Source organism: Schistocerca piceifrons, chromosome 2, assembly GCF_021461385.2.
Source record: "Schistocerca piceifrons isolate TAMUIC-IGC-003096 chromosome 2, iqSchPice1.1, whole genome shotgun sequence".
NCBI classification, from domain to species: Eukaryota; Metazoa; Arthropoda; class Insecta; order Orthoptera; family Acrididae; genus Schistocerca; species Schistocerca piceifrons.
The window spans coordinates 276150699-276173121 of NC_060139.1; the positions used below are offsets into that span (position 1 = coordinate 276150699).

Genomic DNA, 22423 nt, shown 5'->3' on the forward strand with positions numbered 1-22423 from the left:
TCTATTCCTTGGTTTCCACCGTTTTCGTGAAGTGAACCGATGCTGACTCAGGAAGGTACACACGGTCAACAAAGAGAAAAACATCGATGGCGACTAATGAATTAATATTGTGGCAGAAGGACTAATTCTACGTCTAAGGTGAAAACTCTGATTAAATCAACAATGACGTAGAATTCAAAACTGTAATTAATCGGAATTGTGAATTATATTACAGGCAAATTTCACACAGCACTGAATTTGTCTGCATTCAAGCCGATCAGTACAGTACGTCAAAAAGGCCTTCAAAATTTCTAAATTTACAGTTCCATATACATAATTTTTCCTCTTTTCAAAAAATCAATAAATTTAATTTTTTATTTATTTCGCCACATACTCCATGAAGCAGTCTATGCCTCAGGGTCACCTGCTGCCAACAGGTGAGTACCTGTACGATCGACATCCATTCTGTCTGAGTGCCCAGAGAGATCTAGGTCCTCAGAGGTCGCCAGAATCTCCACCTCATCCTCAGACACCGAGGTAGGTAGTGGTGAGGGTGTGGGTGCCCCACAGTGCCTTGGTTCTTGGGGGTCTTTTTAGTTTTGTCTCACTGCTTCTTAGGTTGGTCTGGCTGGAAAGGCTTCACTGATTCAGTCTCAGAGAGTGAGGAGGACCGTGAAACCCTATGACCAGCTACATGTGGTTGCTTCAGCCACTGTCACGTGTCAGCTCTGCTACTGGTAAGAATCTGAGAAGTGAGCTGACGAAGAATTGCGCTTCTCACAGCTTACAAGTGGGGACTGACGTCCCCAATGGTTCGGGGGTGTTGCTCCTGAAGTAGGTTGTAAAGGAGCAACAGGGAGGGAAGTGCCCCCACCATTAAGGGGCAGGTGGAGTCTGACGGCTCAGCGCCAACTGTACATGGTGGAGCTAAAGTTGGTAGAATCGTTGTCGTAGCGGCGGTGTAGGTTGACATTGTACACACAGGATGTAGCCTCTCATTTTATTAGCCTCAGTGTAGATCAGTCGGTCCAGGTTCTTTTATTCCATAGTTTATTTTTCTTTCTTTCTGGAGAATCCTACAGTCTGGCGAGCAAGGCGAATGATGCTATCTGCCAATGACACAGATGGGAGGCGGGGCTCAGGGAGTATTGGGATGTGAAGGACGTCCACAATCCCGACAGGTGATGCTGGAAGTACAGTGGGAAGACATATGGCCGAACGTCAAACGTCCAGCACTTAAAGCACTGCATTGGGAGAGGGATATATGGCTTTATGTCACAGCACTAGACCATCAACTTGACCTTCTCAGGTAAGATGAAGCCATCAGTGGCAACCTGATTATCCCTCAGATTCGGTGGACGCTCTGGATGAAATGAACACCTCGACCTTCTAAACTTGCGCTCAGCTTATCTTCAGACTGCAGAAGAAGGTCCCTGTGGAATATAATATTCTGGACCTTATTTAAGCTTTTATTGGGTGTGTAGTTGCAGAAATGTCCCCCAGCTTGTCACAAGCTAGTAACGCCCGTGACTGGGAAGAGGATGCTGTTTTGATCAAGATCGACCCAGATCTCATTTTGGACAAGCCCTCTACCTCCCCAAACTTGTCCTCTAAATGCTCAACAAAAAACTGAGGCTTTATCATCATGAAAGATTCCCTATCAACTCTAACATACAAGGTACTGGAGCGAATAAAAGCTGCTGCCATCCTTAGCCTGACGTTCCTCCCATGGTGGGGCCAGGGAGGGGAACGATTTGGGGTTGTACTTCTGTGTTTTGATCGAGCCTGTGAAAGCTCAGAGACTGCTGGTGTTTGATCACAAGCAAGAGATGACATACTATGCTTCATGGTGTGTTATCTGCCCTGATGCCACCCACTCCGACCAGGGGCCCTCCCCATGGGTGCCACTCAGCCACAGCAAAGGCCACATGGCAGGATGGACATTGCTGAGAGTCCCAATTCCCCAGGGTGATGGGCATCTGCTCCTTGGCATACATGGGAAGTTAGCTGCGCAGGCATCAGCAGAGCAATCTCTGTGTGGTCAGGGGGCTACAACCAACAGGGTACATGGCGGTTCCACCACAACAGACTGGCTACTGTGCTGGATATAAGGCGCAAATGAGCTAAGAAGTCCATTATGGTCGACAGTGCAGAAAGTGATACCGCACCGAGGGTGGAGGAAATGGCACCCAGGAGGGTGACCTGGCCCAACAGCTGGAGAATGAGCGGAAGTGCAGAACCACATCGACAAAGGATGTGAGAGGTCTCAGTGCATGATGGACACTATGAACCATGTAATATGCCCTACCCCAATTGGCTCGCTATTCGGGGAAATTTTGAAAAATGGAGGTCAAACCCTACAGGGAGACCATCACATAAAGGCTGAAAAGTGTGTGACTCCTTTTAGTTGCCTCTTATGACAGGCAGGAATACTTCAGGCCTATTCTAACTCCCGGACGTGCTGGGGGGGGGGGGGGGGGCGAGCGGAGATGCTTCAAATCACCTTGAGAATAGCTTGCAAGCCATCATCAATCGTGCAATTAATTGGACATCATGTCCACTACAATCATCTAACGAAAACGTCAATTAATCGAAGTAACTCAAAAAATCCGATCAGGGAAAACAGCAGAATTACAGAGCCTTCTCCTGCTGGGATCCCTCTGTATAAATAACGGTAAAACAGTGGTACATACTTAAAATAGACGAAAAGAAAATTGTAAAAACGGAATCTGGAGTGCAAGTTTTCTTGTACTGTGTTAAGCTTAAAATCACTTTGGGCCTCTGAAGATGCCAAGGCGGCAGTGCATTCCTTCCCTGGGTGTGTATTTTGATGCCCGAGAGATCCAGATCCTTGAGACAGTCTGTAGCACAGATACCAAATGGCTTGGTTGCTTGGGACAGATTCCTGAACAGTGTTCAAAGGTGGGTTGGACCATTGAACTAGACGATAATGACTGAGGTGAGAGACTTTCAGCGTCTGTCGAGCCCAAAGGATACCTCGCCGAATCCAGAGTGGTGGTTCACCAGTCTCTGCACACAGACTCTGAACTGGGCTGGTCCAAAAGGCTCCTGTCGATTTCCGAATGCGCTTATGGTGGACAGCATTTAATATCCTGAGGTTGGAAGGACAGGCCAATCTGTAGACCGCACTGCCATAATCTAAGCGTGATCGACCAAATGCCCTATAAAACTGCAGGAGGCGGGACCTGTCAGCTCCCCTTGATTTTCCAGTAAGGCATTTAAAAATATTCCACGACTTTAAGTCCTTTGTTCGTAGATCTTTAAGGTGTGGGAGCCAAATTAAATTCGAGTCAAACAATAAACCCAAAACGTGCACAGTGTCTTGAAAACGTTAAATATTATCCCCCATTGAAAGCACTGCTTGGTTAAAACTCCGACGAGCACGGTTAAAATTGACAGTCTTTTCTGGTTGTTTGTTTTGTTTTAGAGCACAAGAAACAACTGGGGTCAAATGCACCCAAGTCAAAACTATAGAACACAGACGAGGAAAACGACTAGATGTCACCCCCAATGGACAGAATATGAGATAGCTAAAAAAACATGTGGAAAAAGGGATAAGAAAACACCATCCAAAAATGGGGGCCCAAACTAAAAATTAAATGGCCTTCGCCAAATTGCTGTGGCGGATAAAAAGTAAAACGCGGTCGGCAGCCCCCCCTTATCATTCACTAAAACAGCTGATGAATCATATGGCAAACCCAATCCGGAACTAAATTGGTAAAAAGATGGGCATTCCAACAGGAAGTGGGGGACAGTTAAAATTTGGGCGCAATGCGTACAAAGTGGTGGGGCAGCGCCACTGAGCAAAATGACGATGGCTAAAAAGGCAGTGCTCAATACGCAGCCGAGTTAAAATAATCTCCTCCTGGCGGAAGGGCCGAAAGGAGGTCGTCAAAGGCGTCGGGAGAGGCTTAATAATCCGAAGTTTATTCCCATGAAGGGAGGACCATTGGCGATGCCATAGGGACACCACCTCCTGACAGACTGCGATGTAGAGATCATCAGAGGGAATATAGGCACTTGCGGGCTGACGTACAAGGACTGCAGCTTTGCCAGCAGCGTCAGCAGCCTCGTTTCCTGGCAGACCGACATGACCAGGGACCCACAGAAACATCACACTGGCCCCGCTGAGAGTGAGCAAGTGACAGTTTTCCTGGACCACTGCACTAAGGGATGAGCAGTGTACAGCGCTGAGTCTGAGCAGAGAACACAGTTGGGAAGGATGTGTCACCAGACGTCCTCTGTGGTCTCATACAAGGTGGAAAGCTCGGCTGTAAATACTGAGCAGTGTGCCAGAAGCCAATATCAAAAGACACGGTTGCCAATGACGAAGGCACACCCAACCCCACAGTCAGTCCGAGAGCCATCCGTGTATACAGAGGTACCATCGCTAAGTTCCATGTGACTGAAGGCGATAGACCAGAGGTGGAGTAGTGTCCTTGGGAAACGAATGAACGCCAACGTTATCATGGGTCGCTTCACGAAACCCAGGTGGTGAAGGGTTCAACACCAACTGGAAAAGTTACAGGTAGCATGAAGTTAAGCCGCTGTAGCAAGTGGTGAAAGCAGACTCCGGGAGGTAACAGAAGAGGGACAAGCTCCATACTGACGATCTAAGGAATCATCGAAGGAGGCGGCGTAGGAGGGGTGGCCACACATGGCAGACCAACGGCATACATACCTGCTGAGGAGAAAGTCAGTGGTAGGACAGTGACAGTTCAGCAGCTTCAGCATACAGACTCTCAACCAAGCTAGTGTAAAAGGCACCTGTGGCCAAATGGATGCCATGATGGATAGTGTTGAGACAGCGTAAAAGGGATGGTCATCCAGATGCATAAACTAAGTACCCATAGTCGAGTTTCGAACAGACAAGGGACTGGTACGAACAAAGGAGAGTGGTTCGATTGGCACCCCAAGAAATACCATTGAGGACATGTAGGACATTGAGGGACTGTGTGCAGTGGGCTGACAGGTAAGAGACATGGGCTGAGTTTCAAATCGAGGATGATCCCCAGGAATTTCGTAGTGTCAACGAACGGAAGGGCAACAGGCCCAAGATGTAGAGATGGTGGGAGAAACCATTTGCGGCATCAGAAATTCATACAAACGGTTTTGTCAGTGGAAAATCGAAAGCCATTGGCGATGCTCCAGCAGTGAAGACGATCAAGACATCACTGAAGACGCCGCTCAGAGAGACAGGTCCATGGAGAACTGAAACAGATGGCAAAAACATCGATAAAAAGGGACCCAGAGACGTCTGGCGGGAGACATGCCACTATAGGGCTAATGGTGATAGCAAAGAGGATGACGCTCAGGACAGAACCCTGAGGCACACCATTTTCCTCAATAAAGGTGGCTGACAAGGCAGAACCCTCACGCATATTGAAAAGTCAGTCTTGTAAAAATGCCTGAAGAAAACAGGGCAGGCGCACACGGTAGCCCCATGTGTAAAGAGTGCGGAGGATACCAGTTCTCCAGCAGATGTTTTAGGCCTTTTCCAAATAGAAAAACACGGCCACAGTCTGGGATTTCCGCAGAAAACCATTCATTACATGGGTGGACAAAGTAACAAGATGGTCCACTGCAGAACACCGCACTCTAAATCCACACTGTGCATTTGTGAGGAAATGGCGAGCTGAAACCACCACACCAGCCAGGCACGAATCAATTTCCATCACCATGTAAGAGAGATGGGGCGGTAGCTAGAAGGAAGGTTTTTGTTCATACTGGGCGTAAGTATCGGTATGATGGTGGCTTCACACCAGTGTCCAGGGAATGTGCCCTTAGCCCAGATGTGGTTGTACATGTTAAGCAGAAAGTATTTGCCTACAAGAGAGAGGCGCTGCAACATCTGAATGTGGATAGCGTCTGGTCCTGGGGCGGAGGACCAGAATGAACTGAGAGCACGATCTAGTTCCCTCAGAGTGAAGGCATCATTGTAGCACTCAAGATTCTGCGAAGAGAATGGTATCGCCCGAGCCTCCTCCACTCGTTTCCAATGGATGAAGGCAGGGTGATAGTGGGAAGAGCTCGAAACCTCTGCTAAATGGTGGCCCAAGGTGTTGGAGATAGCAACAGGACCCACGACGACATCGGCACCTACTGTCAGACCAGAAATGGGGGGAATGGATCTTGGTTCTAGAGAGCCATCGGAGATTGGCCCACACGACAGAGGAAGGTGTGGAATTGTTAAAAGAACTATTGAATGAAATCCGACTAGCTCCTTTGCTAACCTGAATAACTCTACGACACTTTGCACGCATCTGTTCATAAGAAATGCAGTTTTCTAGCGTAGGGTGGCGGTTAAAAGCGCGGAGAGCATGTGCCCGAATTGCGTTGCGGCATTCCTCAGTCCACCAAGGGACTGGGACATAACGTGGTAAAGAGGAAGTGTGAGGAATGGAACGTTCTGCAACTGTGAGGATGAAGTTTGTGAGACATTCCACCTGGTCATCACAACTGGGGAAATTTTGTTCTTTGAAGGTCGCCAGGGAAGACTAAAGCTGCCAGTCAGCCTTAGTAAGCTGCCATTTGGGTGGGCACACAGATGTGGGGGAGCTCAGCAAGCAGATAGCACATGGGAAATGGTCACTCTAGTAGGCATCAGAAAGAATGGACCACTCAAGGCGATGGGCAAGCTGGGCATGCAAAAGGATAGGTCCAAATGGGACTAGGTGTATGAGGAGTCAGAAAGGAAAGAAGGTGATCCAGTGTTAAGGCAGGAGAGGTTGAGTTGGTCAAGAAGCAAAAAAGTCAGCCAAGATGGCACCTCTCTGGTAGGTCTGGGGAGAACCCCAAAGGGGATGATGCACATTAAAGTCACCGAGTAGCAAAAACAGGGGAGTTAGCTGCCCGATAAGCTGAAAGAAGTCTGCCCTGGTGACATCGAAGGATGGAGGTACATAAACAGTACAGAGGAAGAAAGTCAGGTGGTGAAGGAAAAGGCAAACAACAGCTTGAAGACGAGTAGGTAGGGAGATGGGTTGACTATGAAGGTAATCTCGTATGAGCAACATGACATCCACATGAGATGGGATGCATACTTCATGGGGAAGGTCAAAACGAATCTGTAAGTAATGTGAAAGCTCAAAGCGGTATTAAGGGCGAAATTTCGTTTCCTGAAGGAAGAATACAAAGGGATGCTGCAATGCTAGAAGCAGCCTTAAATCCTCTTTGTGGGACCAAACGCCACGAACGTTCCCTTGGAGGACAGTCAAGATGAAGAAGACATGTAGGGGTGTCAACTCGGCGGCCGCCGAGAGACAGGCAGTGGAGAGTCACTTCTACAGGGCACAGAAGCAGAAGGATCCTGCTCCATGGGATCCACAGAAGCATCGGCGTGCTTGTGTGATTGGTCTGTGGAGTGCAACACTGGAAAACAGTTGGTGGTGAGCACCAGCGAGACAGATGCCAGCTGGGTTAAGTGACCATGTAACGACACCGTCGAGCAGGATCTTCGAGCTGGTGAAGGAGAAGACCCTTTGCCTTTAGCGGACTTCTTCGAGCCCTTCTGGTTAGAGGAAGACTTGGATGTTGTTTGGCTGGAGGGACAGAGGAAGTCTTCTCGGGAGTAAGCCTCCTGTCCTTTCCTGCCTGCCGGTTATGTAGTGGGTAGCTTCGCCCCTTGAGGCGAGAGTTTGACAGTTTGTTGCACAGCAGGATGGGTGGACGGCGATGCTACCTTGATACCAGGCGACTTCACAACGTCAGTGCCAAATATGAGGTCGCATGTCTGCGTGGCCATGTCGTTCATGGAGGGAGGGGTAACAAGAACTGAACAATAGGTACCAGATGGGAGCACATAGGTTTGCGACTAGCCAGTAGCTTGCGAGCTACTGGGTACAGCACTTTTTCCTTTACCCGAATCTCTTGAACAGCCCGCTCCTCTAGATACATTGGACAATCCCGGGAGGAGGCGGTGTGGCCACGATTGCAGTTGATACATTGGGGAGGAGGGGGGCGGACATTCACCCTCGTATGCGTCCCTGCCACGGGTTACACATTTGATTGGGTGTCGAGAAGACGTTCTAGTGTGATAACCGATGACACAGGTAGTAGCACATCATATTCGGAATATACGGCCGGTCTGTAATTATTTCATAGCCTGCTTTAGTCTTGGATGGCAGCACCACCCTATCAGAGGTGAGGAAAAGAGTGCAGGGGGGGCACCAAGGAGGAATCTACCTTTTTCATTACACTATGGACGGCAATGGCACCCTGATCAGAAAGGTAAGACTGGATTTTGGCTCCGTTAGACTGTCGAGCAGCCTGGTGTAAACTACACCACAGGAAGAATTCAAAGTTTTATGTGCCTCGACACGAACAGAGTAGCCATGGAGAAGCTAGGCAGCAAGTAGTAGTTGTGCTTGAGAATCAGAAGCCGTCTCCAAAAGCAAAGTGCCATTCTGTTAAAGAGAGAAGGATTTCACAGGGCCAGTAATAGCATCAACACCTTTCTGAATAATAAACGGATTGACCGTGGCAAAGGACTGACCATCTTCAGTACATGATACCACAAGGAACTGCGGTGCAGCAGGAAGGGTCTTTGGATCAGTAGCCTCATTACGTTTACCTTTCGTCCATGTCGATGGAGAGGATGAGCGACTCATTGCGAGGAAATTCCCACGATTGCCAGCATCTCCGATGGCGCGCTCCTTCCAACTGGGGGCCCTGCTGACAAGGGGGTGCAGCCACCGTAGGTGATTGTTCACACTTCAGGTCCACCTCCTGAACACCTGACTGAGGGACCAGGACCAATTGGCAGTTTGGGAAGGTTACAGCTCAGGCAATCACGTCTCCCTGGGCCTGGCCAGTATCAGGGGGTACACGCCAACCCTACCTGTCGTCCCAGGGCTGGGAATTACGCGTTACCCAATCACTTTTTACGTGCCAGATGCATGGGTCGGCCTTCACCCGTGCACTGGGAGGAAGGAGAAAGAAAGAGAATCATCAAACGCTAAAACATAGGAACGAGAGGAGAAAGGAAACAAAGGAAACGGGAGCCAAAAAGTTGAGACTGTTCGCAGGTCAGTGACAGAATGCAGAACATTACCCCGGACATGTTTCTCAAGGGCAGGGAAAAAGAATAGCAAGAGGAGATACATACAGCATGGAAGGGAAAAAGTGCTGCAAAGGATGGGCCCCTGTGGTAGCCAAGCACAAACCCACCAAAGAGTGGCGAGCCCCCTGGGGAGGGTCTTTTCTGGTGAGCACCGAAAACCAGTTGTCCGGGCCCAAGTTTCCAGCCTCTTAATGATTAGCTGTAGCTGCCTCGTCGATGTCGCAGCTGCCTCCTAGAAGATTGCGAAGTCACCCACAAACAAAAATCATTTGATGGAGCTCCTGACTGCGGAGGAAATGCCATTGATAGCGACGGCAAACAATGCGACACTGAGGGCACTGCCCCAGGCACCCCATTTTCCTGAATGTAGCAGTCGGACTTAGCATGACCAATGCTGTAACGAAAACGCCAGTCCTCGAGAAAGGATTGCATCAGAAGTGGCGAGGGACGTTGTACCTCTAAGTACTGTCATATGCTTTGTTGAGGTCAAGAAAAACAAACCAAATGGTTTTGGCGTAAGGAGGACTTTTGTATCTCCGTCTCCAGTAGAATTAAGTTGTCAAGGGTAGAACAGCAGCGCCACAAACTGCACTGGTAGCGACTCAGGTAACCTCCGGACTAGAGCAGCCTGACGAGGCGATGGTTGATCATGCGTTCAAGAATCTTACTCATACAACTGCTAAGGGCGACACTTCGATAACTGTTAGGAGCTCTACATTCCTTGCCTGGTTTCCAGAATGGAATTAATATTTCCTCCTTCCAAGTCGTGGGGTACTGTCCATCAAACCAGTTCTGACTGAAACACGAGATGAACTGTCGTTTTGATTCAGGGCACAGATTAAGCATGGCATTATGGACCCCATCAGGTCCTGGAGCGGTGTGTCTGGCTGCAGACAAAGCTGATTCCACTTCCCACATGGAGAATGGAATGTTGTAGACTTCCTCATTATGCGAGAAGAAACTGAGCGCGAGAAGAAACTGAGCGCGAGGAGAAACTGAGCTTCCTCATCTCTGCAGTCCTACAGAATACCTGAACAGCAGGAGCTTGTCTGGATGACGTAAAAATAAAGAAGTGTTCAGCTAAAACGTGAGCCACCTCTCAACGCCTTGGGAATATAGAAAGGGAGTATCTTCTCGAAGGTTCCCTCTATTCATTTCATTACAATGATAGTGTTATGCCACACTAATGCCCTGTTACTATGATTGTGAGACTTCTTTTCAGGAGGACTGACCAACAGAGCTCTCTGAGGAGAGGTTGTAGGTACTGCCTGACGGTACACCCATCCCGTCAGGAGTAGTAGTTTGATGAGACCGTTCCATACGGATCCACGAGACACTAGAGAAGCAACAGTTCACCCAGGCAGAGCCCTGCATGCCTGAGCAAGCCTTATGCAACTGGGGGGGATTCACTTCATCAGCACGTGGCACACCTTGAGGGTGAGGTTTTTTTTAAAGAGGTGTGTACATTCCTCACGGTGCAGGTGGTGAAGACAAGACCCCCGTTCTCCAAAGCACACAACATCCACTGCTGCGCTGCACAGTGGTCGCTGAAGTATGACCAGAGTTTACAGTGACAGAGGACTGGTGGCACTTGCCAATTTCCAGCTCAGGAACCCTGGGGTCGCCAAACCTGTACTCAGCAAAGGAATGCTGAGCCCCCAAGGCGGCTTTTCAGAAATGTAACATAACTAAGTTTCATGTTCTAGAGATAATGTTTATACTTATGCTTGCCACAAGCTAATTGTAGGCTCCAGATGTAAGTTTCATTGACAGTTTTCTTTCGAAATAATAGACTGAGCAAAGTTGCTGAGCCAGTTTTCGGAAAATGGACTTCCATTCGGGTTCGAATCCCCATTTATTTATCCAGACTCACGTTTCTTATGGTTCCATTAAGCTACTAAGGTAAATGTAGGGATAGTTCCATTAAAAAGGCCATGACCGGCTTTTCTGAACCACTGCTGCCCAATTCTCTCCAAGCTCTTACAATTGTTATACGGGGCGATTATGAAGATATGCAATTTTTTTATGTTATTCGAGAAGTTAAACTACAGAAAAAAGTTCATATAAACATAGGAAACGAGGTAGAATGAGATTTTCACTCTGCAGCGGAGTGTGCGCTGATATGAAACTTCCTGGCAGATTAAAAGTGTGTGCCGGACCGAGACTCGAACTCGGGACCTTAGCCTTTCGCGGGCAAGCGCATACTCCGCTGCCGAATGAAAATCGGATTCTGGAAACGTCCCCTAGGCTGTGGCTAAGCTGTATCTCCGCAATTACCTTTCTTCCAGCAGTGCTAGTTGTTCTAGGTTCGCAGAAGAGCTGTGAAGTAAGGTAGGAGACGAGATACTGGCAGAATTGAAGTTGTGAGGACAGGTCGTGAGCCGTGCTTGGGTAGCTCAGTTGGTAGAGCACTTGCCCGAGAAAGGCAAAGGTCCCGAGCTCGAGTCTGTCGGGTACATAGTTGTAATCTGCCAGAAAGTTTCATATCAAGCAAAGAAGTAATTTCGTAAAATTTTTAAATGGCCCAATTTGTTTTTAAAATTCCTGACAATTGCACTAAGTTTTCAACAGAAGTTTTCGAGAATTTAATTTTGGAAAAATGATTTTAATTACTTAAACTGCTTTTATTAATACCATAGCACACGAATTCATGTTAAACCGAAAAAAACCGAAGCTCAGTATTGAAGTTTTACAGTGTACATACAATTTGACAATACATGTTCAAAAATGTCTCCACCGAGGTCAGTGCATTCAGCTGCACGTGTATGCACAGATTTCCTTGCTCGTTTCATTTTCACAGGTTTCTTCGTAATTTCGTCTGTTGCATTTATAACGCGAGCAAGTTTGTCCACATAAACTGTCTTTCATCTATCCCCAGAGACAAAAACCCATTGGTGTTAAATCGGTCGATCTGGGTGGCCACAGATGTGTAGCACCACGACAAACCCATTTCTGGGGAAAATTTTCATTTTAAATTTCAGTAATTGCCGTGGCGCCGTCTTACTGAAAGTACATTTTCAATCGCGTAGCAAGTGGGGCATTTCTTCGTGAAGGAACTTTAAGTACGTCTCGCCAGTTATACGTCCTGGGAAAGTGAATGGTCCAATAACGTGTGTTGATTATATCACACCACACATTTATGCCAAATCGCTACTGGAAATTGCGTTGCGCTGTTGTATGTGGGTTTGCTTCAGACCATGCGTGCTCGTTACATAAATTGTTTATACCTCTCGAGTAAACTGTGCCTTTGGGTACATAAAATGTATTGGTGTAACTGCCGATTAGTATTTTAACCAGTTGCGCAACTCCAAGCGAAGGGCAGGATCTCCCGAATGTAAATGATGCACTTTTTGATTGTGGTAAGGACACAGATTATTGTACTTCAGTGTACTGTGGGGCGGCGGATAAGTTGTAAAAATAAATTGCTGGATAAATGCTTGCGTGTTGAATCAGTTTCTGGCTTTTAGAATGTTGTTAATGCTGTCTTTCGCTGTTCTCAACACTGGCTCTCTATTTACTTTTTGGCACCCAGAAAGTGATTTAATAAAACATGGAACCAGTAATTAGAGATCCTAGTGCCCACTTTATCTGAGAATGTTATTATAGCTGCAGCTTATAGCTCTGAGGAATTAGGAGATTGTCTGGGATTTCTAATCAAAAACGGTTTTCCAAAATAGTTGAGTATATTCTGAAATTCACTGATAAAAAACAAGTATCCCTACAACCTAACTAACAGAGCAGTTCAGAGTCTAATGCGCTGATGCAACTATAAATGTCCGAATTAAATGTTAAAAGGAATGCTCGCCATAATTTGATGAAAATACTTCATCAAACGCCACGCTAAATATTTGGTAGAATGTCTGTCCCGCGACGGCACGTGAAAATACGACAATACGCAAACTGAAGCTAGATAATGAAAATCATCCCAGAATTAACACTTCACAAGAAATGTTTTCATGGTTCCGCGTATCTCTAGTAACTTAATACGGCACCCGAGGCTGTTTGTAGCAGTGACACTGATGCGACGCGACTCCCGACACAGATGGCGTGTCATTCAGCGTCTGGAGAGAACTGGGGCCTTCCTTCCTCGCGCAGCGTTCTTATATATAAAGCCGCGGTGCGGACGGCTAAGGGAACGCCTGATCTTTTCGGCTCTCCCGACTAGCCGCTGGGCTAGTAACGCACCACTTCAAGTTACATAATAATTTATAGCTTCTTTTGCTGATGGCCGAAGAAGCTCTTAATTTGAACGTGCATTCAGCACGTAGGTAAGTATTGATAATAAAATTTTGACGTGGCTAAGTTAAATATTCTGGGCGAGAGAATTAATTAAATTACACTGTACGCAGTAGATGAGCTCTGAACTGGCCCTTTTGAGATCCGCTATCGCTATAATTTTATAGGTATTCAAAAGAAACTTTACACATCTTCATAGTCATAGCGGACCTCCAACCTATTTAAATCTAAACATCCTAGCCTTATGTATTAGCCTACTTAATCTATCTTGCTTCCTTCAGTTTTGAGATGAAAACCAGAAAATCATGAATTTCCACTAAAATCTTAATTTGTGAAATCCAAAGTACTGTTTTTATTAAATCATTATGAAAGATGAATCTAAATATAAATTTTGAAGTCTCTAGCTCTTTTCTGTTGCGCCAATGATTTTTTCAGAAAAACGTCCAAATTTCGAAAATGGCTGAAGTTATCGAACTGATATTTAACACATATTAATTTAGTATTACTTCTGACATGCCAGAAAAGTGTTAGGTTCTTTGCTTGATTTTTAAGGTATTGTGCAACATTTATGACGTCAGAGCTAGTTACAGCAGACTGGCTGGCACACAATGGAAACTGATGTGAATTTACTACAGCGTGAGTAGGCTGCTTCCCTACAGTACGCCATACCTTTTATTGTGAAATGCCTAATTGTTGAGAGATGCGTCGTGTACTGGTACCCGGGCTATGTTTAACAGCATCCATAATATCCTCATCATCGTCTTCACGTATCGAGCGTTCGTCCTGATTATGAATGCTAAGTAGAGAACCTGTCTCCCGTGACATTCGAAATATTCCACCAATAGTTCGTGCATTCGGAACCTCTAACGGTTGCCAACAATGAAAAACGACTATACATTCTTGATGGAAAGTAAACAAATTTACTTGTCTAACCTTAGCTTCTCTGGATGTTCTGGAAACTACTGAAGATACACGTTTGGAACATGTTTCATTAGATTCACCAGACCAATAACAAATGGAAATCTCGCTTCAATTTAACCTCGTACAGTTTTGCGATGGATTCATATTAGCGAAGTTAGTCAACTTCAAGCAAAATCATGTTAGCCGTAACTCCATAACTAAACATTTGCGGAGCTATGTTTATACGAACTTTTTTCTTTAGTTTTGCTTGTAGAATAACATAATAAAATATTTGCATGCCTTCGTGAATCATCCTGTATATGTATAAATTATATCTGCAACGTATGACGGTTCCTGTACTGTTGTTGAATGATCAGAGGACAAAGTCATAAAGACGCCTCCCCACCTAAGCTACACATCAGGCTATGCTACAGATTACTTCTCTGTACATCTGTAGTCCACTACCGCCTTACGGTGTGTGGCGGAGGGTAGTTTGTGTACCACTGTCACTTCCCTCCTCCTCCTGTTTCAGTCGCAAACAGTTCGCACGAAGAAAGATTGCTGGTAAGCCTCCGTAAGAATCTGAATGTCATTTTCATCTGCATCTACATGGATACTCAGCAAATCACATTTAAGTGCCTGGCAGAGGGTTCATCGAACCACCTTCACAATTCTGTTATTCCAATCTCGTCTAGCGCGCGGAAAGAACGAACACCTATATCTTTCTCTACGAGCTCTGATTTCCCTTGTTCTTTCGTGGTGATCGTTTCTCCCTATGTAGCTCGCCATCAGCAAAGTATTTTCGCATTCGGAAGATAAAGTTGGTGATTGAAATTTCGTGAGAAGATTCCTCCGCAACGAAAACCGCCTTTGTTTTAATGATTTCCAACCCAAATCCTGTATTATTTCAATGTGACTCTCCCCTATTTCGCGGTAATACAAAACGTGCTGCCATTCTTTGAACGTTTTCGATATACTCTGTCACTCATTATCTGGTAAGTATCCCACATTGTACAGCAGTATTCTAAAAGAGGACGGACAAGCATACTGTATGCAGTCTCCTTAGTAGATCTGTTACATTTTCTAGGTGTCCTGCCAATAAAACGCAGTCTTTGGTTAGCCTTTCTCCCAACAGTTTCTATGTGATCCTTCCAATTTAAGTTTCAAGTAATTGTAATTCCTAGGTATTTAGTTGAATGTATGGCCTTAACATTTTACTGATTTATCATGTAACGGAAGTTTAACAGATTCCTTTTAGCACTCATGTGGATGACCTCACTTTTCGTTATTTAGGGTCAACTGCCAATTTTCGCACCATTCAGATATCTTTTCTTAATCGTTTTGCAATTTGATCTTCTGATGGCTTTACTAGTCAAATGACAGCATCATCTGGAAACAACTTAAAATGGCTGTTCAGATTGTCTCCCAAATCGTTTATATAGTTAAGGAACAGCAAAGGGCCTAAACACTACCATGAGGAATGCCAGAAATCAGTCTGTTTTACTCGATGACTTTCCGTCAATTACTACGAACTGTGACCTCTGACAGAAAATTATGAATCCACTCCCATAACTGAGACGATGTTCCATAAGCACGTAATTTCACTACAAGCCGCTTGTCTGGTACAGTGCCAAAGACCTTCCGGAAATAAAGAAATACGGAATCAATTTGAGATCCCTTGTCAACAGATGTGTTCTAAATCCGTGTTGACTATGTCAATAGACAGTTTTCTTCGAGGTAATTCATTATGTTCGAATACAATATGATATGGGCATGTAATTTAGTCGATTACTCCTACTACCTTTCTTGAACATTGGTGTGAGCTGTACACCTTTCCAGTCTGAGTACGGATCTTTCGTCGAGCGGACGGTTACATATGGAGTATGAAGCTATCGCATCAGCATACTCTGAAAGGTACCTAATTGATATGCAGCCTGCACCAGAAAACTTGCTTTTATGGAGTGATTTAAGTTGCTTCACTACTCCCAGGATATCTACTTCTTACGTTATCCATGTTGGCAGCTGTTGTTGATGTGAATTCTGGAATATTTACTTCGTCTTTTTGAAGGCGTTTCGGAAGGCTGTGTTAAGCAACTCTGTTCTGGCAGCACTGCCTTCTACAGGGTGGTCCATTGATCGTGACCGGGCCAAATATCTCACGAAATAAGCGTCAAACGAAAAACCTACATAGAACGAAACTTGTCTAGCTTGAAGGGGGAAACCAGATGGCGCCATGGTTGGCCCGCTAGATGGCGCTGCCATAGGTCAAACGGATATCAACTGCGTTTTTTTAAATAGGAACCCCCGTTTTTTATTACATATTCGTGTAGTACGTAAAGAAATATGAACGTTTTAGTTGGACCACTTTTTTCGCTTTGTGATAGATGGCACTGCAATAGTCACAAACACACAGCTCACAATTTTAAATGAACAGTTGGTAACGGGTACGTTTTTTAAATTAAAATACAGAACGTAGATAAGTTTGAACATTTTATTTGGTTGTTCCATTGTGGTACATGTACCTCTGTGAACGTATCGTTTCTGAGAACGCATGCTGTTACAGCGTGATTACCTATAAATACCACATTAATGCAATAAATGCTCAAAATGATGACCGTCAACCTCAATGCATTTGGCAATACGTGTAGCGACATTCCTTTCAATAGCGAGTAGTTCGCTTTCCGTAATGTTCGCACATGCATTGACAATGCGCTGACGCATGTTGTCAGGCGTTGTCGGTGGATCACGATAGCAAATATCCTTCAACTTTCCCCACAGAAAGAAATCCGAGGACGTCAGATCCGGTGAACGTGCGGACCATGGTAAGGTGCTTCGACGACCAGTCCACCTGTCATGAAATATGCTATTCAATACCGCTTCAACCGCACGCGAGCTATGTGCCGGACATCCATCATGTTGGAAGTACATCGCCATTCTGTCATGCAGTGAAACATCTTGTTGTAACATCGGTAGAACATTACGTAGGAAATTAACATACATTGCACCACTTAGATTGCCATCGATAAAATGGGGGCCAATTATCCTTCGTCCCATAATGCCGCACCATACATTAACCCGCCAAGGTCGCTGATGTTCCACTTGTCGCAGCCATCGTGGATTTTCCGTTGCCCAATAGTGCATATTATGCCGGTTTACGTTACCGCTGTTGGTGAATGACGCTTCGTCGCTAAATAGAATGCGTGCAAAAAATCTGTCATCGTCCCGTAATTTCTCTTGTGCCCAGTGGCAGAACTGTACACGACGTTCAAAGTCGTCGCCATGCAATTCCTGGGGCAATCTATGTTGATGTAGCATTCTCAACACCGTTTTTGAGATTCCCGATTCTCGCGCAATTTGTCTGCTATTGATGTGCGGATCAGCCGCGACAGCAGTTAAAACACCTACTTGGGCATCATTTGTTGCAGGTCGTGGTTGACGTTTCACATGTGGCTGAACACTTCCTGTTTCCTTAAATAACTATCCGGCGAACGGTCCGGACACTTGGATGTCCTCGTCCAGGATACCTAGCAGCATACACAGCACACGTCCGTTGGGTATTTTGATCACAATAGCCATATATCAACACGATATCGACCTTTTCCGCAATTGGTAAACGGTCCATTTTAACACGGGTAATGTATCACGAAGCAAATACCGTCCGCACTGGCGGCATGTTATGTGATACCACGTACTTATACGTTTGTGACTATTACAGCTCCATCTATCACAAAGCGAAAAAAGTGGTCCAACTAAAGCATTCATTTTTCTTTACGTGCTACACGAATATGTAATAAAAATGGGGTTCCTATTTTAAAAAACGCAGTTGATATCCGTTTGACCTATGGCAGCGCCATCTAGCGGGCCAACCATAGCGCCATCTGGTTTCCCCCTTCAAGCTAGACGAGTTTCGTTCTTTGCAGTTTTTTCGTTTGATTTGGCCCGGTCACTATCAATGAACCACCCTGTATAGTACCACCATTGCTATCGCGCAGAGAAGGCATTGATTGTGTCTTGCCGCTAGCATACTTCACATACGACCAGAATCTCTCTGTATTATCTGCCAGGTTTCGAGACTAAGTTTCGTTGTGGGAACTATTATAAGCATCTCGCATTCAAGTCCGCGCTTAATTTCGAGCTTCTGTAAAAGATAGCTCATCTTGGGGATTTTGCGTCTGTTTAAATTTGGCATGTTTTTTTCGTTGTTTCTGCAACAGCGTTCTGACCCGTTTTATGCACCGAGGACCAGCTCCGTCGTTTGTTTATTTAGTATAAATCTCTCAACTGCTGCCGATACTATTTCTTTGAATTCAAGCGGCATCTGATCTACACTTATATTGTTAATTTGGAAGGAGTGGAGGTTGTCTCTCAGGAAGGCGTCAAGTGAATTTTTATCTGCAATTTGAATAGATATATTTTCGTTTATTTTTGGAGGATTCAGTATTCAATCTCCTAACGACAGCCTTTGGTGACTAATCCCTGTATCCGTGTTGATGCTCGTTATTAACTCACGATTATTTGTTGCTAAGAGGTCAAGTGTGTTTTCACAACAGTTTTCTATTCATGTGGGCTAATGAACTAACTGCTAGAAATAATTTTCAGAGAATGCGTTTAGCACAATTCTGGAAGATTTGTGTGTAACTCCGGAATTAAACATGTATTTTCGCCAACATATCAAGGATAAATTAAAGTCGCCACCAGCTATAATTGTATGAGTAGGGCGCGTGTTTGAAATCAAACTGAAGTTTTTTTTAAACCTTTCAGCAATTGTATCATCTGAATTGGGAGGTCGGTAGAAGGCTCCAATTATTATTTTATTCCAGTTGCCAACAATGACCCGTGCTCATACTAACTCACAGGAACCATCTACTTCAACTTCGCGACGAGAGAAACTACTTGGTTGGTTAATTTGGGGGAGTGGGCCAAACCGCCAGGTCATCGGTCTCATCGGATTAGGAAAGAATGGGAAGGAATGGGAAAGGAAGTCGGCCGTGCCCTTTCAAAGGAACCATCTCGGCATTTGCCTGAAGCGATTTAGGGAAATTACGGAAAACGTAAATCAGGATGCCCGGACGCGGGTTTGAACCGTCGTCCTCCCGCATGTGTGTCCAGTGTGCTAACCACTGCGGCACTTAGCTCGGTAAAACTAATTCTAACAGCAACAAAGACGCCACTGCCAACCGTGTTTAGTCTATCCTTTCGGAACACCGTAAGGTTCTTCGCAAAAATTTCCGCTGAGCTTATCTCTGGCAGCTTTCAGTGCCTATAACTATTTTGTCTTCACGGTCTTTTCCCGAGATATGCGTAGGCGACAGTGGCATTTTAGTTGTCTCTTCTAAGAACGTAAGCTCACAGAATTTTAATAGTAAACCACACTGTAATGCACAACACCTCTTGAGTCTACCACCGAAGTTAACTGACAATCCCCGTGGCTCTTCTAAAATGAACCTACAACGAATCCCCCCGGGACGAATGATATTCATTACTGAACGTTAATGTTGTCTTTAGCACAAAAAGGCATTGCACAATGCTGCAACTAAAATTTTTGATAACTTACCCAGTGATATAAAATGGTTCACATACTTCAAAATAAAATTTGAAAACAAACTGAAAAAGTTTGACATCATCTACTGTGTAGAAGAATTTATTATTGTAAAGTGTAAAAAGTGGTTGGTAGAAATCAGTCACATCTGTATATTTTAGAAATACACTTTTAAGTGTTCAGCATGTAGCCATATTTACGAATTACTTTATGACATGAATGTAGAATGACTTTTTACAAGACATTACTATTTATCGTGCGAATAATCCATGGAACATGAAAAACTCCCAGACAGACGAGAAACTTTATGACTCTTAAAAAATTTCACTAAATAAATTGAATTTATGAAATCCTTAAAGCGACGAATAAAACAAAGTAACTATAAAGCTAAACACCTTTTTCAAGCCATTAAAAAAGCGCAGAGCACATTATCACTCCACAGTCTTCAATACACTCGCCATCTCCACTGGACCCAAGTAATTACTGTTTACAAGACTAAGCTACCTCTCACTAATTAAACGTTGTTAAACTAACGATACTAAAACTGAAACACACAAACATGCCAGCTACGTTACAAGAAACGTACTGTAAAGAATACACGAATGGCTCGCACTACTCCATAGACCCGTATCGTTAACTTCAATAAACCCATTTGATACACAGAACGGAGCCAGGGCGAAAAAAATCGTCACTATGACGCCTCCAGCTGTTTGTCATACGAGCGTATTCGGGTGCACCTGTAGTGGAACATCTTCGCCAATCCAGTCTGAAGTAAGGATTTCTTTGCTATTCATTTCTGATTATCGACGGTTTTCCCTTCCAATAGCCTCCGTGGGTGCTACTAGACAACAGTATTTCAAGGCGTTTTCATGTGTGGCTCCAAAAACTAACAATGGATTAATGCACTAGCCTTATAAAATCAACAGCCCTACTTGTTAGAGTAAGTATGGTTTCCTGGGAGACGTTAATCAGGAAGATCACTTCATTAATCATTAAACAGTTGCCAAAATAGTTAACTTCGTTAAACGTTAAAGCGTTACTTTACAGGATATTTATCGGAAGTTAAAGTTAATCGTTAACTCTCAACAGCACACTTTACCTTATGGATGTAGTGAAATGAGCGAATGAATCAAATGAATTTCCGTTGCTTGAATAAAATTGTTTTGTTACGGGGAGTTTAGGTAGGGCATCGAAGATACTTAAACAGTTTTATCATTTAATCCGTTAATTTCATAATTACCACAACTTACTAGTTGTGTGTTATTCACCAGCCATGGCTGGACAGAGAGCAGAGGTTGCAATTTAAACTATACTAAACTGGGTACTCTAAAACGAGTTTAAGAACTAGTTGAAATAAACAATGCAGTTATTCAGTAATGAACGTTAAATCACGGGAGGATTAAAATACAGGAGAATACGGTAGCGTCTGATTCTCGGTGCGAATTTCCCTTTGTAAGATATTCCTTTAATCGAATACGCCCGTCAACGAGGCGTCTGCGCAATGCTCTTCTCTAAATTGAACATTTGCTGGAGCTTAAAGTTTCTACCAGCTTCTCAGAGTACTTCAATTCGACGACACGTAAAGGAACCATGTTTGCAACAGATTACTATGCGTTGGCCCACACTAGCTAGAGAAACCGCTCCCAATGCTGCAATGCCAATGGACTCTCCAACGCTTCTGTTTTTCTTTTAACCGCTTCACTGCTACTGGCTACGTTGTCGATACCTGAATGCCCAAGGCTGATTTTACTTTTTGGGATTCCTCGACCGGACCTTACCTTCACTGTTTATTCAAACTATACATACCGCGATTCATACGCTCTCTTTATGTGTCGTTTTCATACAGTTAGGCTCGAAGTGTGAACCGCACTTCTATGCAAGCATATTTTACAATGCAAAAGTATTTGTTCTCCTGATCTGCATACGAAATTTAAGTAATCATTTAAATGCGGGAACAGATTTTCATCAGTTGTGGAGCTAGAGTCAAATTTCATGATTTACTTTCCACAGTCAGGCCACTAAAAGAAGAGTAGTACTTCACGCGGACTCGGTAAACAACAATAAACAGTCAACATGTAGCCATTTCCGCTCCCACTCGATTGTTTACGTCAATCGCGTGCATCTCGGCGTAGCCGTGCACCTACATGGCCCTACCTTGACAGAACGCGCTTTTCGCATGCGGCGAGGCATCATTTTTGTCATGAATAGTACGTATCTAACTAACGGCTAACGGAGCCGAGGTTAGCGGAAGTTTAAGACTCCGTTGACGTTTTAAAATTGAAAGTTAATCCCTTACTCGAAAAGTTAATTTCGATAATTAACAGATTAAGGTTCGAGTGAGCACTGACCTCAGGATGTTAATGGCGATGTCTAGCGGCAAGCAGCTCAAAAAGTCGGCAGCGTCGGTCGGGTGGGACATAGTGGGAACTGACAGACACTGCCAGATCTCTAGCTGTCGAGTGAATCCGTCGACGGGGCCGGGATACTATGCTGTTGTCAGCTGTAGAGCGCGCTTAACGTAACGCACCGTACATACTGTGTGTCAACATAGGAGGGCGGCCAATCGGAAAACACTGGCAGACTCTTCTGTTGTCTGAGCAGATGCGCTTCGTGATTAGCTCCACTGCCTGACACACCTCCAATGCCTTCACGCTGCGCCGATGCTGCCAACGCAAGGAAAACACCAG

At 44.9% G+C, this 22423-nt stretch overlaps 1 protein-coding gene across 1 annotated transcript in view; it reads right to left on the reverse strand.

Annotated features, from left to right (window-relative positions):
* Positions 1–22195, reverse strand: part of LOC124775323 — a 69533-nt gene extending 47338 nt beyond the window's left edge. The window contains exon 1 of the mRNA XM_047250156.1: positions 22085–22195. Coding sequence (XP_047106112.1) covers positions 22085–22155 — 71 coding nt within the window. The 5' untranslated portion in view covers positions 22156–22195. The remainder of the gene's footprint in view (positions 1–22084) is intronic.
* Between the last annotated feature and the right edge of the window lie 228 nt (positions 22196–22423).